Source organism: Neofelis nebulosa, chromosome 9 (genome assembly GCF_028018385.1).
Source record: "Neofelis nebulosa isolate mNeoNeb1 chromosome 9, mNeoNeb1.pri, whole genome shotgun sequence".
Lineage (NCBI taxonomy): Eukaryota > Metazoa > Chordata > Mammalia > Carnivora > Felidae > Neofelis > Neofelis nebulosa.
Window position 1 is genome coordinate 96,530,425 of NC_080790.1, and position 19,953 is coordinate 96,550,377.

Sequence of the window (19,953 nt, forward strand, 5' to 3'; positions counted from 1 at the left end):
TAGTATATATGTATGTGTGTATATACATATGTACATACACACTGAATATATATAATATATATATATACATACATAACTGTATTCCAATAATTTTTAAATCTTTGTATATGAAATGATGCTTTTCTAGAAAAATCTAATCTCCTAAAGTTGATTCAAAAGAAATAGAAAATATGAATTTACTACTATCTTTGAGGGGGAAATGGAACATTGTCAAAGATAAACCTCAAGTGGGAGTCAGCTTCCAGAAGGACTGTTTCAGGTTTTCCACTAAGCTAGCTATGTATTCCTGAAGACTGAAAACAGCAAAGCCACAGCAATATGCAGTGGAGAAAAGGCTTGCAAACCAGTAGCAAAATAACTGTCTTCGCATTGGGTTTAGAATTAGTACACTTTCCTTTGTTTGTTGTCATGGGCAAAGACTGTGATTTTTAGTAATTGCTTCCTTAGTTGCTTTGCTCAGATTAAATTTGGTCCATGATACTTTAAGAGTCGTCAAAAACCCTGTGTAAACAGACACAGAACTCACAGTGACCCCAGTGCAATGGGTGCAGCCCACCGGCAGCCAATTTAATCAAGGGGGAATTCAGAGTATTCACCGCAAGCAATTGATTTTCAAGAGAAAAGTCAGCAGGATCAAACAGCCTGTTGGGATGAAAATCCCCTGAATCACCCCTATCACCGTGTTTTCTAGCAACTAACTCCTGACTCCATATAGTGTAATAGCCAAATTACTATAATTATCCTGCAACACAAGTGGCATATCAACATTATTTTAAACGTGGATTTTTTGCATAATCTTTCATTATTATCATTCATCCTCCCATTTGGAAATGGCAAACAACAACAAACTGTGATCTACCCCCGAAAGAAAAAAGGTCACCAAAGAGAACAAATAAAAGGGCTATTTACATGTGAATATACTAACAGAGATGTGTTTTACAGTCAAATACACTCTTGAAATTCATTAAATGCCTTCTCCCCTGCATCATAAATATGGGCAAAACAGACATCACCTACTGAGAAAATAATCCCAGCACATAATGATCATAACGAACATAAATAAAGCCACTTTTCTTTCAAAGACCGCAAGGCCCTATATGAAAATGTGTTTGCATTTCCACCATCATGAAATGAATCTGACTGGCGGTGAGCATGCCAGTCATAATACAAGTCCTTCCCAGTGCTGAAGAGGAGGGTATGAATGCAGTGCCAGTCATCTTGCTCTCTGCAAAATAACATTCTTAACTGGGTGCCATCATTTGTTGCTGCTGTTTCTAAAGGCATTCAAAAGGACACAGAAACCAGTATTTGAATTAAGATGAAAAATCAGCAACAGATTTTGTTAAGTACAGTTGACCCTTGAACAACAGGGGTTTGAATCTCATGGGTCTATGTATACGTGGTATATATATATATATATATATATATATATATATATATATATTATACTGCACAGTGCTTATAAATATATTTTCTCTTCCTTACATTTATTTATTTATTTTAATGTTTATTTATTTTTGAAAGAGAGAAAGACAACTGTAGTGTAAGCAGGGAAGGGGCAGAGAGAGAGGGAGACACAGAATCTGAAGCAGGCTCTAGGCTCTGAGTTGACAGCACAGAGTCCGATGCGGGGCTTGAACTCACGAACTGCGAGATCTGATATGAGCCAAAGTAGGACACTCAAATGATTGAGCCACCTGGTGCCCCTCTTCCTTACGATTTTAATACTTTGTTTTCTCCTGCTTACTTTATTGTAAGAATGTGGTATATAATACACACAACATACAAACTATGTGTTTATTGACTGTTTATGTGATTGGAAAGGCTTCTGGTCAACAGTAAGGTATTATGGCTACATTTCTGGAGAATCAAAAGTTTTCCCTGGAGGAGCAGACAGAGCCCCTAACCACCATGTCATTCAAGGGTCAGCTGTAATCAAAAGGCTAGCCAAGCAAGACTTTTAAGTCAGTGTTCCTGAAAATAAAACTGGGCTTCAAGTTTGAATCATCTTCTTCCTGGTGTGTTACCAGTCCAGGGGCTCCACCTTAAGAACCCCTGTAAAAGTATATGCTGTCAACCTTGGAGATAATCACATGAGCTGGGCATAAGTCTGCTATTATATATCTGTATTATCAACATCTCTATCAAAGCATCAGAACTCACATGGTTAACTGTAGAAAACCAAAGTTGGTAAGAGTGTCTAAAGCTTTGAAAAAATGTAATTTTGTTACCTTCATATATCAAACACATATTAAGTGGTTACAAAAAGACAAAAGTCAGTTGTGATAAATATGAATTGGTATATCAAGCTTTGTATGAGCATCAAGTAGAACAGACTTTGCTGCCATTATCTGCATTATTGCCATAGCTTATAGTCTTGGCCAGGGACTTGGCCTTATAGACTTGGCTCCAGGGAACTATTAACATAGGACCCTAAGTGTTATGGCTGAATTGTGTCCCCACAAATTTCATATACTGAAGTATTCACCCCCAGTACCTCAGAATGTGACTATATTTGAAGATAGTGTCTTTAAAGAGATAGTTAAAGTAAAATGAGGTCCTATAGGTGGGCCCTAATCCAACATGACTGGAGTCCTTATAAGAAAATTGGGACACAAACAGGGACAAAGGGATGAACATGTAGACACATGGGGAAAAGACACAGCATCTACAAGCCAAGGAGACAGGTCATAGAAGAAACTAACCTTGCCTATGTCTTGATCTTGGTTGGACTTCTAGTTTCCAGAACTGTGAGAAAATTAATTTCTAATGTTTAAGATCCCCAGTCTATGGTACTTTGTTAGGACAGCTCCAGCAAACTAATACAGTCCTAGTGGGTCACTAAATAACTACAGAATGTATTGGGTGTTTAAATACTGTTCTGAAATATATAATGCAAATATTTTGGCAGGAATACTGCTATGCTCTAAACATAAGTGTTTCATCCATTTTTGGAATCCATGTTAAAAGAAAAATAAAGTAAAATAGAAGGCAACCCAAGCATATGAAATAGAACATTAGGAAGACAAGCTAAAAAGCTATTTGATACACCATGAAGATTTGATTTAGCCATTGTTTCTTAGCTTTGGCACTGGAAACTGGTTTCGGGTATTTCCTCCTCCTATAGAGAGAATCTCAGGTAAGTCTAATGAAAAGAAATTTAAATAAGACATAAAGAAACAGGGATGCCTGAGTGGTACAGTCAGCTAAGTGTTCAATTCTTGATCTTGGCTCAGGTCATGATCTCATGGTTTGTGAGTTCAAGCCCAGCATCAGGCTGTGCACTGATGGCCCAGAGCCTGCTTGGGATTCTGTATCCCCTTCTCTCTGCCCTTCCCCCACTTGTGTGCACACGTGCATGCTCTCTCTCAAAATAAATAAATTAATTAAAAAATATTTTTTAAAAGACATAAAGAAACATTTCCTAACATTTCCTAAATATTTTTAAAACATTTAAAAGGTGAGGTGCCTGGGTGGCTTAGTCAGCTAAGCATCTGACTCTTGATCTCAGAGTCATGAGTTCAAGCTCAGCACTGAGCTCTATGCTAGGCATGGAGCCTACTTAATAGCAACAACAAAAAAACTTAAGACAACATTGCTATGTTTTATATGCAGATGTTATGAAAATCATATTTTGAAGGACCTTTTAAATATAAAGTAGGCAACACTCTTGCTGGGTGGTTTGGTTACAAGGGGCTACACAGATTATTCTTTTGAAAGGCCACAAATCTGCTATATACAACTAAGTTTCTCCCTGCCAAGAGCATATCAGTTCCACAGAGATTTGGTCCAGTGGGCCCTGGGTGCATAATGAGATTCAAGGATCTGAACCTCGCAAGGGTTCTTTCATTTTTTTTCAAAATTTCATTTTTTAAAAGCAATCTATACACCCAAGGTGGAGCTCAAACTTAACAACACTGAGATCAAGAGTCACATGCTCTTCCACTTGAGCCAGCCGGGCATCTCTCATAAGGGTTCTTTCAAAACAGAGACTCCTGCTCCCCAGGTCACACCAGCCTACATGACAAACAAAAGTTTGGCCTTCTGCTTATTTATTTATTTTTTTTTAATTTTAACTAGTAAATGTGGCAATGCCAATACGGCTGTGCCCTATTTTGCTTTATGCGTCACCAAGAAGACTGCCACCTCAATTCTGATCCAAAGTTTTTACTGTAACGATGGAGTGAATAAAAGACACAGCTTGATTTTCAAATGCTGGGCAGGGCCAGTGGTGGGGCCAACTGGAAAATAATATTGTTTTGAGCCATTTTATTGTTACTGAAAGAAAATACATGTAAGCTATCAGGCATATACAATGTCCTAATGCATGTTCACTAAGCTTTCAGAGAGTCTTATTAGCATTTGGGGGGAATCTTAAATTTCATTTAGTACAGTTTCTCACACAAGAAAACCTTTTTGTAAACATCTATGACTGTTTCTTTATGAATTCGTCCAATATTGGGGGAGCTTGCTACTCCTAAACTACGATTTTCCGTAAACAAACAAACTTTTACTAGAGTTTCCTCATATTGGGAGAAAATCTGCATCCTTAGACTTTGTTCCTATGGTCCCAGTTTAGTCCCAAGGTTTAGTACATAAAAACCAAAATTTACAAGTACATGTAATAGGTTATGCAAGCAAAATGAGCAGCTGAGAAATGGACACATATACAAGCTATTCAAGTAAAATGCAAATTGAATGTGCATGGTTAAACTTTTCAGAACCAACAGAAACTTGTGATACCGCTGAAGTAAGGACTGGGAGGCTGATTATAATGTATGTAAGCCTCTAAACAGGGAGGGCCACTATACTAACTTAAGAATGTTGAGACTTGACATTAATCTGCTGAGAAGGGTTGAGGTTGGTGTGATACTGCAAGTTTCACAGCTGGTGGGGAAAGAGTAGACCTTGGGTCAAGGATTTGAGAACAAGTGCTTTATTTGGGGAGGTGATGACAGGAAGCACCAGTAGGGTGGTAAGGAAGAGAAAAAGGGAAGAAAAGGCAGTTAGTAAACACATGTCATTACACAGATTACCACTGTGGAATGCTGGAACTGAATCCCATGGAACAACTCTGGGAAACAGTATAAAACTAACGTCTCAGAGTTATCCCACCTGAGAAATGAGAGAACTGGGGTATTTATACCCCGACTCCTGGCAGTTGTATAAAAATAAATGTTTCCACAGCTGGTGGGAAAAGACTAGACAAGCAGCGTCCTGGTGTGGACTCCCTCAGACGCAGACCTTGAGTCAAGGATTCCAGTATAATTATTTACTTGGAAGTTGAATGAGAAAAGAGGTACAGGGGGTAGGGATGTAAGACAGGGAAGCAGAAGCTGCTCCAGGAGTCTAATTTCCTGGCACTTCCAGCCTGCCTCTTGCATGGGGCAGAGTGGCCTCCCACAGTTCTGGCAAATCCTACAGACACACAGGTGAAGACTGCAGCACATGGAAGTTGTCCAGAGCATAATCACACACACATGCACGCACACACACACACACACACACACACACCCCTGAGGTAAATGGATGGGCCACTGAGAACTCATTAAAGTGATAACTCATTACATAATGTGTTAAAGTGAAGAAAACTGATCATGTATCCAGTGTTGTAGACACACCATTGGAGTTTACAGTCAAAGCCATCCAAGATAAAAAGACACCTTGCCAAGGAGAGTGCGCTAGGGCTGGGTTCTGGGTCCATCTGCCCCTGATGAGCTTTACAACCTTGCATGAGCTTGGACAGGTATAAAAAGGAAACATTGTCACCCATCCTAGTCTCCTATGTCAAGTTATGGGGATAAAATGAGATAATATATTTGACAATCCTTTGAAAAGTAAAAAGTACTAAACAAAATACAACATATAAGGCACAATGATGTGTGCTCATTTGAAACAAGAATTTTAGTTCATATTTTAGAGAAATTATATTTCTTTTAACTTGAGACTTTCATCAGAGAAACAATGAACAGTATAGATCATAGCACATTTAGAATTTTCTCTGGAGCCTCATTCTTTGTTGTTGTTGAAGGATGATGGCAGCAAAATGTGTTGATGACTCTTTTCTTACATATAATAAGCTGCTGATGATTTGTGAATCCATCCCTGAGTTATTTGGAAGCCTATAATAATGCTCCCTGATGACAATTTCATAATCAACTTTGTATCAGTGAACATAAAGCTGGATTTTCAAAAATAAACAAGGTGCAGAAGATAACAAGAGAAGTTTTCCTATTTCTTTTAGATAAATAAATTTAAGTAAAAATATTAAAGGTGGTAGAGAGGAGTAGGACTTCCTTTAGCTTCCATCTCTCTGTGGGCTTTATGGTGTATGTTTTAAAGTCCAGGGTTTGGGGCACCTGGGTGGCTCAGTCGGTTAAGCGTCTGACTTCAGCAGAGGTCATGATCTTGCGGTTTGTGGGGTCAAACCCTGCATCCAGCTCTGTGCTGACAGCTCAGACCCTGGAGCCTGCTTTAGATTCTGTGTCTCCCTCTCTCTCTGGCCCTCCCCCACTCTCTCTCTCTCTCTCTCTCTCTCTGTCAAAAATAAATAAATATTTAAAAAAATAAAGTCTGGGGTTCAGCCTAAATTTTAAATTCTGTTCTCCCCATAAAGTTTCTAAAATAAGAATTTTTCATTCATTCTATGTATAGAATATCGGTAGCCTCAGGGCTATTCAGGAAAACACTGGAAAGGACTTTATCTTTTTAACTTGTTTTTTATAACAATAATAGTCACAGGCATACATAAAAACAACAATTTTTTTTGAGGATTTACTCTGCTTGGCACTGAGCTAAGCACATAATGTAGAGTCTAACATTTAATCCTCCCAACAACTTTTTAGGTTAGATACTATTTATATCTACATTTTATAAATGAAAAAATCGAGCTATAAAGCCTATTTAATGCTGCCTTTGAGAAGAATTTATGCACTTGAAAGTGAAAGACAACTTACGGTTCAGCATTGTCTCATGCAGCAAAGTTCATCAGAACACTCCAGTATCTCTTTGCTGAGAAGCACAGGCAAGCCAGCCTTCACTATTAAAAAATAATGGCCTCAAATCTTTGTTTTGGGAAGAGTGTTGTTGTCAGTACAAAGAGGAAACACCTCTCCATCTGTGGCTCTGTAAGTTCTCTGTAATGAGTGTGAACATTCAGATAAGCTCCATACATCCATGTGCTTGGTTTCCCATCGAGGGCAAAAGATCAGCCAGAGAGACAACTGCCATTGTTGTACACTGACAAGTCCTTTGCCACCACCCAGTGTGTTCTTCTTCCTATTTTTAAACAATCTTAGTATCATCTTTCAGACATGACAAAGCAGAGCAATTCAAAATGCCCTGATTTTAATCTTGGAAGACTCAAGTAGGTGAAAGTCCAGTTGCAAAGAAATAACTATCACTAACAATGATGGTCAGCATTTACTGAGCAGAGTCTGCTCAAGACAGAGTAAAGCCCTTGACATGAGTAATCTCAGTGACACTTCACAACTCACCTATGTGGCAAGTATTAATATTATTCCTATTTTACAAAGGAAGAAACCCAGGCTTAGAGAAATGAATTAACATACTCTGCATCTATCTGATTTAAGAATGGAAACACTTTACCTGCAAAGATACCCAAAGATGCAGCAAGACCTCATCAAAATACCAAAGTCTGAGATTATTTAACTTTACTTCGTGAAGAACTTGATACAACAATATTTTAAAATCATTTTAAATCATATGGCTCGGGGCGCCCAAGTGGCCCAGTCGGTTAAGCGTCTGACTTTGGCTCATGCCATGATCTCGCGATCTGTGAGTTCGAGCCCCACACCGGGCTCTGTGCTGATAGCTCAGAGCCTGGAGCCTGCTTCAGATTCTGTGTCTCTCTCTCTGCCCCTCCCCCACTCATGCTCTGTTTCTCTCTGTCTCAAAAATAAATAAACGTTAAAAAAATTAAATCATATGGCTAGAAATAATTTAAGCAAGTTAAAAATGACTACTTGCAATAGACCCATAATATATAATAGTTTGTCAAAGACACAAACACAAAAGCACTGATGGGTGGGATTAAAACTTAAAAGCATATGGAACTTCTCAAGTTATTGACTTGAAAAAAACATATTTTGGTGTGTGTGTGTGTGTGTGTGTGTGTGTGTGTGTGTAAAATGCTGAAATACTACCAATTATTTCACAACGAACATTCTGAATTTAGGGACCCTTAAGCTATAGGGCCATCATGTCAAACTATACCTGTGCACTTCCGACCATCTGTGCTCACAGATATGTGCACTGGATTTCATTAACCATGGGAACCATACCTTAAAGAGGACTGGAAAAGGAGATATCAAAGAAGCCATCTAGTCCCATCACTCATCAAAAGGCACAGTTGTGTAGAAGGCATGGATTTAATTCCTGACCTGTTACTGTGATAGCCACTGTACCTTCACTTCCTTTAGTGCTTAGCTCTGGAGGTGGTTGCAGAACATCATCAGGATGTGGAACGCAGAGTCCATGGAAGGGCCCCAAGTCAAAGCACTCATGCAGAAGCTGCATGTTCACTCTTGAGCACACACTCATGAACCCGACAGCTACACCTTCCACCTGAAACATCCAAAACATCTCATTACTCTATCAGACTGCAAATGAATTCTCATCATGAAACTGCCATGAGCCCACAGCACGTCGGGACAGTTGGTAACTTGGCACGCACTTTGAAATATTTAAGGAAGTTGGGGCGCCTGGGTGGCGCAGTCGGTTAAGCGTCCGACTTCAGCCAGGTCACGATCTCGCGGTCTGTGAGTTCGAGCCCCGCGTCAGGCTCTGGGCTGATGGCTCGGAGCCTGGAGCCTGTTTCCGATTCTGTGTCTCCCTCTCTCTCTGCCCCTCCCCCGTTCATGCTCTGTCTCTCTCTGTCCCAAAAATAAATAAAAAACGTTGAAATATTTAAGGAAGCGAGAAGTATCTTTCTTTTTTTCAACGTTTTTTTTTTTTTATTTTTTTTATTTATTTTTGGGACAGAGAGAGACAGAGCATGAACGGGGGAGGGGCAGAGAGAGAGGGAGACACAGAATCGGAAACAGGCTCCAAGCCATCAGCCCAGAGCCTGATGCGGGGCTCGAACTCACAGACTGCGAGATCGTGACCTGGCTGAAGTCGGACGCTTAACCAACTGCGCCACCCAGGCGCCCCGAGAAGTATCTTTCTTTAGAAGCTCTAGTGTCTAGAACAATGCATGGCCCCCACAACGTGCTCCAAAAAACATCCAATGAATGACCACTGTGGACAATCGTAGAATGGATACGTAACTTCAGGAAGTTGCTAGAGTTCTTGAGGGAAAGAACATGTACCCTCTTTGCCTAGGGAGTGCCCCCAACCTGCCCCATATCCTTTTTATTATGCCACTGCAAGCCCAGCCTTCCTGTCCACTTTCTTCCCCTCCACAATGCACAGTCTTGGTAAGATTAGCCATTGTTCCAGTGTCCATCCAATTGACCCTTGATTTAGAGATGTTCATGGTCACCTACTCTTTATCAGACTGGAACTTTGATTTTCTTGAATTTATTCATTTATTTGGCTCAATGGTCTCATGGGGAGGAGACTCAAGGCCAGAGGTTTGGTGGGGATGTTTAAGTGAGGTAAACTTGCAACACTGGTTCACCGTGTGGGTCTGATTTGCAAATACATCACCTCCTAGCATCCTAATAGATAACTAGTTCTTAACCTTGGTCTCATGATTTTAGGCCTCTGATAAGGAGTATACAGATGGGAAGATAAGTGTGACAATGTGATATAACAAGAAATACATATTTGGTCTTCATCCTTGGTTCCTGGCACAAAGCCCCTAAAACACTTGTAATTTCCTGAGAGAAGGGTCTTTTGTTTTTCCTAATAAGCTCCTTTCAGTAATACCTGTTTATGCTAATGAGGTGACTCCTGGAGACCAGGAGCTGATTGTCAGAAAAAACAAGTATGTGACTGATTAGAGGGTTGGAACTTTCAGCCCCACCCTCTGACCTCTGGAGAGGGGAGAGTGGCTCCAGATTGAGTTCAGTCACCAATGGCCAATGGTATATATAATCAATCATTAAGGGAACCGCCATAAAAACCCCTGCACAGTGGGAATCAGGAGTTTCTGGGCTGGTGAACACATAGAAGTGCTGGGAGTTGACATGCCCAGAGATGACATAGAAACTCAGGGCTCTTTCCCCTGCACCTTGCTGTATGCGTCTCTTCCATCTGGCTGTTCCTGAGCTGTATCCTTTATAACAAACTGGAAATAGTAAGTAAAGTCTTTCCCTGAGTTCTTTGAGCCATTCTAGCAAATTACTGACCCCAAGGAAGGGGGTGTGGGAACCCCTAATTAATAGCCAGACAGTTAGAAGTCCAGGTGACACCCCAGGACTTGTGACTGGCATCTGAAGTGGAGGCAGTCTTGCGGGCCTGAGACCTTACCCCGTGAGGTCCACACCAACTCCACATAATGTCAGAATTGAATTATAGGACACCCACTCAGTATCTAGGGAGATGAAAAATTGGTTGGTGTAAGCAAAACCCTACATATTTGATATTCGAAGTGTTATGAGTCGAGAAAAAAAGTTATCTCCTTTTTACAAAATTTTTTAAAATGTTTATTCATTTTTTGAGAGAGAGACAGCACGAGTAGGGGAGGGGCAGAGAGAGAGGGAGACACGGAATCCAAAGCAGGCTCCAGGCTCTGAGTTGTCAGCACAGAGCCCAATACAGGGCTCAAACCCACAAACTAACTGCGAGATCATGACCTGAGCAGAAGTCAGCCCCTTAACCGACTGAGCCACCCAGGTGCCCTGAGAAAACAAGTTATCTCCTAATGAGTAATTAGCTGATCTGCACCTATTATTGGTACAGATACAAATTAAAGAAATTTAATTCTATCACAGTCTGCATTCAGATATATGACTGAAATTCTTTACGAGGTCCCTTCGATAATTCTGAATGTCATACTTCCCTGCAAGAAAAGCATTTAAAATTTTAAAAGAAAACAAGAGAGAATGCATAGTTCTTTAGTTAACTAATCCTTCTATGATAATTATTGTGTTTTATATATATATATATATATATATATATATATATACATACATATATATACACATACATAAACATATATATATATCAAATTGCCATGTTTTACGTCTTAAACTTATACAATGTTATGTATCAATTATATCTCAATAAAATTAGAAAAAAGAGAAAACCAAATTGTACATAAATAACTCCTCCTATTAACTATTACGTGGGTTTTAAGCAAATTCTGGCTGACTGATGAGACTGACAGGTCTTGTAGAAACCAGCATTATTAGGTCCTACCCTTCAAGCACTTAGGCTGTATTTCTTGAGACAACCATTCCAGGCAGGAAGCAGAACTCATCATAGGCATTCCCTAGTCCCAAGAATGTAGCATCTTCCCATAAATGTCAGTCAGAGAAAATGGTTAATATTTTAACCTACTGAAGCACAAAATTAAGCTACAACAATGCTCAGTCTTCTACATGACGCACAGAAAAAATTAGGCATTAAACTATTTGTTCTCAAATGTGTCTTCTAGTTGAAAGTCATTTGTTTTCAAACATGTGTTTGAAAAATAAATGTGACTGCCTTTGTTTTCTCCCTAATGCTGAAATACAAGAGAAATTCTTAAAAATTAATTTTTCCATGCATACTCCTTTCTTTAGAGATGCCCCCCCCCTACAATGATACTAGCTGTACAAGGCTGGATTTACACAGCTGTCTTATAAAGCCATCGACACTTTAATAAAAGTCCAAAATAAACATTTTAATTTTTTTCCCAAATAACAAGTGATTGTTTGTCTTGTTTGCACTCATGAACAAAGGCTGCGTAGCCACAGTTGTCTGGCTTCTCTGTAATTTTAGGCCCAAGACTCAGCAGACGCTGATTAACCAATCCATCTACCATATGTGCAGAAAGAGACGGCCAGCCTCACTCTCGGCAGGGAAAATTGGCATCCATCTTGGTTCACATGGAGATGTCCTTCTAATCTACAGCCACGCTGGCGCAACGAAACTTCGATGGCCTAAAATACCTTTTGCTGGCTTCACGGCGAGCTGCATGTGCATGATAAGAATGTATTATTTATAAGACTGCTGTTAGTAATGAGCTATTACACTAATGGCTCATTGTGTTTGGAATTTGATTTCAAATGGCATGGATCACACATTCTGATGAAAATGAGGAAAAACATGTTTTGCCATTAGGAACAAAGATGTAACATTCTCCAATTCTACAACCTGTTATATTCCCATCATTCATCCCGGGTTGTGACAATTCACAAAAGTTCACAATTATGAACCACGACCGAGCAAGGACATATTGTGGAAATGTCTGCTCTTTCCTTTGAGTTTCTTTCAAATAACTAGTCAGATTTGATAAACACCATTCTCAAATATGAATTTGTGGGAGTATTCAAATGCATCTTTGTGAGTGTGTGTTTTCTGGAAAAATAGATTCAGCAAACTTTCTTTACTTGAACCATGAAAAGCCATTGATTATTGACTGCTATCAATCCTCCAGGTGACAGAGGTTACTTTCCACCACAAAGGTGTCTTCAATTATCTCATACGAAGGGAGAAAAACTGAAAGTTTTGTTTATTGTTTTTGTTTTTCCTGTGAGGATATACACGATGATACATGAAGCTCTGACTTCTAGAAACTCCAATGTGCAGTGGCCTTCTCTTCACAAGCAAGTCCATTAGAGACATGTGTGCACTGTACCATTAATGCTTGCTTCTAAAAAGCCCTATGGTCACTCATCCCTTTTGGGTGACAGTACTTCAGAGGGAGGGTGCCCTTACTGTGACCACTGCCAGCTTTGATCTCCTCTGCCTGATGCCAACGGCAGGGCTGAGCTGGCAGGCTCTGCCCACCTGCAGGTCAGTGGCGCCTACTCGGACCACTGCTGTCCATGCTGTGGATGATGCCAAAGCAGACGTTCTGCCCATCTGTCTCTAGGAGCCGCCCTTGGCCTCCAACCACCCTTCCCTGAAATCTCAGTTTGGAGTAAACACCAGATGTCAAGGTAAGCCAGGATAAAGTTATGAAAGGCAACTTGCAGCAAAGTGAACTCAAAACTCCTTGAAAGTAGCTATCAAGCCAAAGAAAGCTGCACAGTTAAAAACCTTTAGTCCAGAGTTTCCTACATGGCACAACCATAGCTCCCAGGTATTCTAGGCACATGGCCTGTAACCACCATGGGCTGGTGTGGAAAGGGACAGACTTGATACACTCTGTTCTGTTAACTCTAGTCAATTGTAGTCACACACAAGCATGCTGTGCTGCTCGTAAATTCTCAATTAGCAACCGGGGGCAAAAGCCCCAATTTATCATTTGCCAATCTCTGTGGTGCAAATATTCCCATGGTGGCCAATTTTTAAAATGTTTTCTCTCTTCCTTCCTTCCTTCCTTCCTTCCTTCCTTCCTTCCTTCCTTCCTTCCTTCCTTCCTTCCTTCCCATCTCTCTCTCTCTTTCTTTTGAGAGGGGGAGAGAGAGAGAGATGGGGAGGGGCAGAGAGAGAGAATCCCAAGCAGGCTCCACACTATCATTGTAGAGCCTGATGTGGAGCTCGAATTCTCAACTGTGAGATCACGACCTAAGCTGAAATCAAGAGCTGGATGCTTAACCAACTGAGCCACCCAGGCACCATCCCCCCCCGCAACCCCCGCCTCCATTGTGGCCAATTTTAAGCCACCAATGTGATGTCACTGAACAGGAAGTTGGGAAAAGATGCGCAGTAGCCACTATTATATAGTATTTCTACCAGAGAGAACCCTAGACATAAGTAATCTCAAGACCAAAGATAATAAAATAATTAGGAAGTGGTGAGTGTTGAGTAGTTATTAACTTTGTTTTTTAGTGTAACTTATTACATTGAAAGTTTATATTATTTAATTTTTAATAATGCCTGTGTTTAACAACCAGTTTAAAAAAATTTCTTGAAGATTTAACACTTGGCTCTTGTAAGCCAGAATGAACTAGTTCCCATATACCACTGCCTGCAGGGCCAGCAGAAGGAAGTCCAGGTGGTTGGGAGAAGGGTCCAGGAAGCAGGTGGGCAGGGAGTAACAGCACTAATCTTGAACTCAGAAAAGCTTAAGACACCAGATATGGCTCAGTAGAGACTAGGGATGTGCTCCCAGATCCTAGGCTGGCTTCCTCCTTGTGAGAGTCCTGTTTCTGCCCTTCTATTTAAAGATCGAGGTCCATGGTCTAATCTCCACAGAACATGAAGTGTCTGATGTCTGATATAATATGGCCTCTCAGAAACTGGGCTGGACTCCATTTGCCTCTTTAGAGACACCGAAGGATCCTTGCAGGGTTGGGACTGCAGTTTTCAGCCTGAAACTTTGCTCTGATGTTTACATGCACTGCAAATGTGTGACATGTGACTAGAGAGGGAAAGAATGTGGGGGTAGTTGCTGCAGCTGCTCTTCACAAGCCCTTACACAAATCAACAAGAGCCAAAGTATGGAAAGAGCCCAAATGTCCATCAACTGATGAATGGATGAAGAAGATGTGGTTTATATATACAGTGGAATACTACTTGGCGATGAGAAAGAATGAAATCTGGCCATTTGCAGCAACGTGGATGGAGCTGGAGAGTGCTATGCTAAGTGAAATAAGTCAGGCAGAGAAAGACAGATACCATATGCTTTCACTCATATGTGGATCTTGAGAAGCTTAACAGAAGACCATAGGGGAAGGGAAGGGGGAAAAAATAGTTTCAAACAGAGAGGGAGACAAATCATAAGAGACTCTTAAATACAGAGAACAAACTAAGGGTTGACAGGGAGGTGCGGGGTGGGTGATGGGCATGGAGGAGGGCACTTGTTGGGATGAGCACTGGTGTTGCATGTAAGTGATGAATCATGGGAATCTACTCCCCAGGCCAAGAGCACACTGTATACACTGTATCTTAGCTAACTTGACAATAAATTATATTAAAAACAACAACAACAACAACAACAACAACAACAACAAAACACATTATTTGGGTTGAAACTGGCAGCTTAAAACCAAAGAATTAAAAGCCTTCTCCAGAGTGATGTCACCATCACAGTGGCATAAGGATGTCCATCATTTTTGTCCCCAAGCTCAATAGCAAACACTTGGCATCCATCCATGAACAAAAGGGCCTTTGAGGGAGCTCTGGGATCCAGCACCATACCCCAGGGACCTGGAAGAGTCTTGCCCACTGTTCATGAGGAAATAGGCAGACACACCTCGGTGTTCACTGTGAACCCTGTAAACTGCGAACTGGCTCCAGCCCATCTTGGCCATGGTCCAGAAGCCCTTGGAGAATAGGGACTTAGACAATCACTTACAGAGGAGAGAGTCTTTGTAAAAGTACAATTTCCAGAGAAGTTCCAGGACTCCACTGAAGCAAAAAAGTATGAGTTTGGATGTGCCGGAGTGAAAAAGAGGAACAGTTTGACCTTACCCATGTCACCCATCCCCCAATGAGGCACAGCTTAGGGGCATTAAAGATCTTCCTTGGCCCATGGTGTATCCAATGAGAAAAAGGGAGTAAGTGTGAGTAAGCACCCAGCCTCCCCAGCTGTGTGGGATGCTTCCAAAGGGGCTCATTTCTCTTTCACCTCCTCCAGAGTACTTAATCGGGAGCTCCATGACTGGGGTGGGTTGGGGGGCAGAAAGAGGCTGGGGAGAGCAGCAAATAGTACTCTTGGAGGGCAATAAAGAGACACGGTTCCTAACTGCACTGTGAATTCCATCAAGAAGCCTGCCCACAAACTTCTGGGAATACCCTTCCCGCAAAACCCCTCAACTGGCTCACAAGCACTCCCAGCTCCCCTTGTGCCTCACCCACATGTCATCCCACCCCATGGCCAGTTCCTGTGCATGCTCCTGACAGCACCATGAGCAGACATTAGCAGATGGCTGGTGAGGACCACAGAAAAGCAGTCATATCTGTGGCCAGAGAGAGACGACAAACTTGAGCTGCTACCTTTGGCAAAGTAAAAGAAAGACCGTCAGCACTCAAGCCTGGTACTTTGCAAGATCCAGAGAATGCATACAAACTTAAGAAATGTGCCACAAAAGGGAGCAAGATGGGTGGAGCAGATGTATCCATAGAAGATCTAAGAACCCCTCAGGATCTCTAGCAGGGCTGACAGAGGTATGTCTCCTCTGAAGAAAGCAAACACTGGAGGAGGTAACCACTACTTCAAATGTGAAAACAGTAAGGCAAAACTCCAAGAAACATGAGGAAATCAAGAAAGTGACATCACCAAAGGATCACAATAATTTTCCTGAACCAAACTCAAAGACATGGAGGTCTCTAACTTACCAGATAAAGAATTCAAAATAGCTGTTTTAAGGAAACTCAAAGAGCAGCAAAAAAGGAAGAAAACAAAACACAAAAAGAGAATTCAATGAAGTCAGGAAAATGATACACAAACAAAATAAGAAGTTTAACAAAGAGACAGAAATCATAGAAAAGAACCAAACAAACTCTAGAGCTGGAGAATGAAACAAAGAAAAGAACAATATGCAACAGAGATCATCAGCACCAGACTTGGCGAAGGAGAGGAAAGAACCCATGAGATTGAAGACAGGATCTCTGAAATTATCAGTTCAGAGAAAAACAAAGAAAAAAGAATGAAAGAAAAAAGGAAAGCCTATATAATCTGTAGGATATCATTAAAGGGACCAATTGGCAAATCACTTCAGTTCTAGAAGGAGAAAGAGGGAGAGGGGACAGAAAGATTTTTTAAGAAGTGATGGCTGAAAACATGCCAAATTTGAGTAAAGATTTGGATATCCAAAATAAACCTCTCAAAAATCAGACAAAGATGCAGCAAGAGATAAAAAGCTTATAACTTACAAGGAAACCCCCCTAAAGCTACCAGAGGACTTCTTAGCAGAAGCCTTACAGCCAGGGGAGAGGGAGATGATATATTAAAAGTGCTGAAAGAAAAAAAACTGCCAACCAGAATACTTTACCTTCAAAGCTGTCCTTCAGAAATGAAGGCTAAAAGGAGACTTATTCAGATGGACAAAACACGAGGGAGTTCACCACTAGACCTGCTTTATAACAATACTGAAAGGAATTCTTCAAAGCTGAAACGAACACGAATTAGTTGCATGAAACCATATGGAAATAAACAACACACTGGTAAAAGTAAGTATGTTGTCATATTCAGAATACTCATACTGTAATATAGTGGAATGTGAACCATTTAACTCCAGTAAAAAGGTTAAAGGAGAAAGTATTAAAACTAACTATAGCTCTAATAATTTATTAACGAATATACAATATACACACATACAGCTGGCAAACAGACACATGAAAAGATGTCCAACCTCACTAGTCATCAGGGAACAGCAAATCAAAACCACAGTGAACTATCACTTTATGCCTGTCAGAATGGCTAGAATCAAAAAGACAAGTAAAAATAGGGGGACAAAACACAAGAGGCTCATAAATATGGAGAACAAACTGAGGGTTACTGGAGGGGTTGCAGGAGGGGGGATGGGCTAAATGGATAAGGGGCACTAAGGAATCTATTCCTGAAATCATCGTTGCACCATATGCTAATTTGGATGTAAATTTAAAAAAATAAAAAATTAAAATTAAAAAAAAAGAAGAAATAACAAGTGTTGGTGAGGATGTGGAGAAAAAGGAGCCCTCGTGCACTGTTGACCGAAGTGCAGATTGGTACAGCCACCAAGGAAAACAGTATGGAGATTCCTCAAAAAATGAAAAACAGAAATACCATATGATCCAGTAATTCCACTACTGGGCATTTACCCAAAGAAAATGAAAACACTAATTCAAAAAGATGTACGCATCACTACGTTTATTACAGCATTATTTATAACAGCCAAGGTATGGAAGCAACCTGAGTGTCCATCAATAGACAAATGGATAAAGAATATATGGCATATATATATACAATGGAATATTACTCTGCCATAAAAAAGAATGAGATCTTGCCATTTGTGACATGGATGAAACTAGAGATTATATTATGCTAAGTGAAATAAGTCAGACAGACAAAGATAAATACTGTACAATTTCACTTAAATGTGGAATCTAAAAAACAAGATAAATGAATAAACAAACAAAAAGCAAAAACAGACCCATAAATACAGACAACAAACTGAGGGTTGCCAGAGTGGGGGTAATGAACAAAATGGGTGAAGGGGAGTGGGAGGTACAGGCTTCCAGTTATGGAATGATTTAGACATAGGGATAAAAGGTACAGCCAGGGAATATATAGTCAATGGTATTATGATAGCATAGTATGGTGACAGATGATAACTACACTTGCTGTCACCATAGCATAACATACAGACTTGTCCAATCATTATGTTGCACACCTGAAACTAATGTAACATGTGTCAACTATACTTCAATTAAAAAAAATGAGTACACAATGTAAAAAGAGGTAAGCTGTGATATCAAAAACATAAAGTGGGGGAGTTAAAGGGTAAAGTATTACATATGATCAAAGTTAAGTTGTTAATAATGTAAAATATACTGCTAGAGCCAGGAGGCATTTTAGGTAAGTCTCATGGTAACCACAAAGCAAAAACCTATGGTAGATTCACAAAAGACAAACAAAAGGGAATCTAAGTATATCACTACAAAAATTCATCAACTTATAAAGGAAGACAGCAAGAGAGAAAGAAAGGAACAAGGATACTACAAAAAAAAAAAAAAAGCCAGAAAATAATCAAGAAGATGCATCAGTAAGTCCTTAAGCTATCAATAATTACTCGAAATATAAATGAATTGTAGTCTCCAATCAAAAGACATAAAGTGGTTGAATGAATAAGAAAGACTCAACTACATGCTGCCTAAAAGAGACTCACTTCAGCTTTAAGAAAACATACAGGCTCAAAGTGAAAAGAAGGAAAAAGATATTCCATGCAAGTGGAAACCAAGAGAGACCAGGGGTAGCTATACTTACACCAGACAAAAAGACTTTATGCCAAAAAAGAGTAACAAGAGACCAAGAAGGTCATTATATAAATGATAAAGGGGTTAATTTATCAAGAAGATATAACAATCATACATATATAAAAATTCAACATCAGACCACCTAAACATATTATGCGAATACTAAAAGATAAGAAGGGGAAAATAGGTGACAATAATAACAGTAGGGGACTTCAACACCCCCACTTTCAAAAATGGATGGAACATCCGGACAGAAAATCTACAAGGAAATGTTGGACTTAAACAATACTTTAGCCCAATGGACCTAACAGACATGCACAGAACATGCCATCCAACAGCAGCAGACTATACATTCTTCTCCAGCACACACAGAACATTCTCCAGGATTGATGATCATAAGTTAGTTCACAAAACAAGTCTTAGCACATTTAAGAAGACTGAAATCACACCAAGTATCTTTTCTGACCACATGTTATAAAACTAAAAGTCCATAGCATTTTGGACAATTCACAAATAAGTAGAAATTAAAAAGCAAAACTAAACATTCCTGAACAACCGTGCAGTTGTTCCAAAGAAGAAGTTAAAAAGGAAATAAAAAATATCTTCAAACAAACAAAAATGGAAAGACAATATACCAAAACCTATCGGATGTTGAAAAAGCCATTCTAGGAGGTAGCTTTATAGCAATAAATGGCTATATCAAGAAAAAAAGATTGCAAATAAACAATTAAATTTATACCTCAAGAAACTTGGAAAAGGAGATCAAATTAAGTCCAAAGTTAGTAGAAGGTAGGAAATACAAATATCAGAGCAGAAATAAATGAAATAGGCTAGAAAAACAGTAGAAAATTTCAATGAAACTAAGAGTTGATTTTTGAAAAGTTAAACAAAATTGACAAACCTTCAGCTAGACTAAGAAAAAAAAAGAGGACTCAAAGTCAGAAATGAGGGCACGTAGGTGGCTCAGTTGGTTAAGTGTCCTACTCTTGATTT

General features: G+C 39.9%; 1 protein-coding gene across 8 annotated transcripts in view; it reads right to left on the reverse strand.

The window, feature by feature from the left end:
• CFAP61 (cilia and flagella associated protein 61) overlaps positions 1-19,953 on the reverse strand; it is a 282,171-nt gene that overhangs the window by 217,523 nt on the left and 44,695 nt on the right. For all 8 annotated transcript variants that reach the window (XR_009248788.1, XM_058684747.1, XM_058684746.1 and 5 more), the window contains exon 8: positions 8,427-8,586. Coding sequence is in view for 7 of the 8 variants with exons in the window: in XM_058684747.1 (XP_058540730.1) it covers positions 8,427-8,586 (160 nt within the window). In the remaining variant the exon portion in view is untranslated. The remainder of the gene's footprint in view (positions 1-8,426; positions 8,587-19,953) is intronic.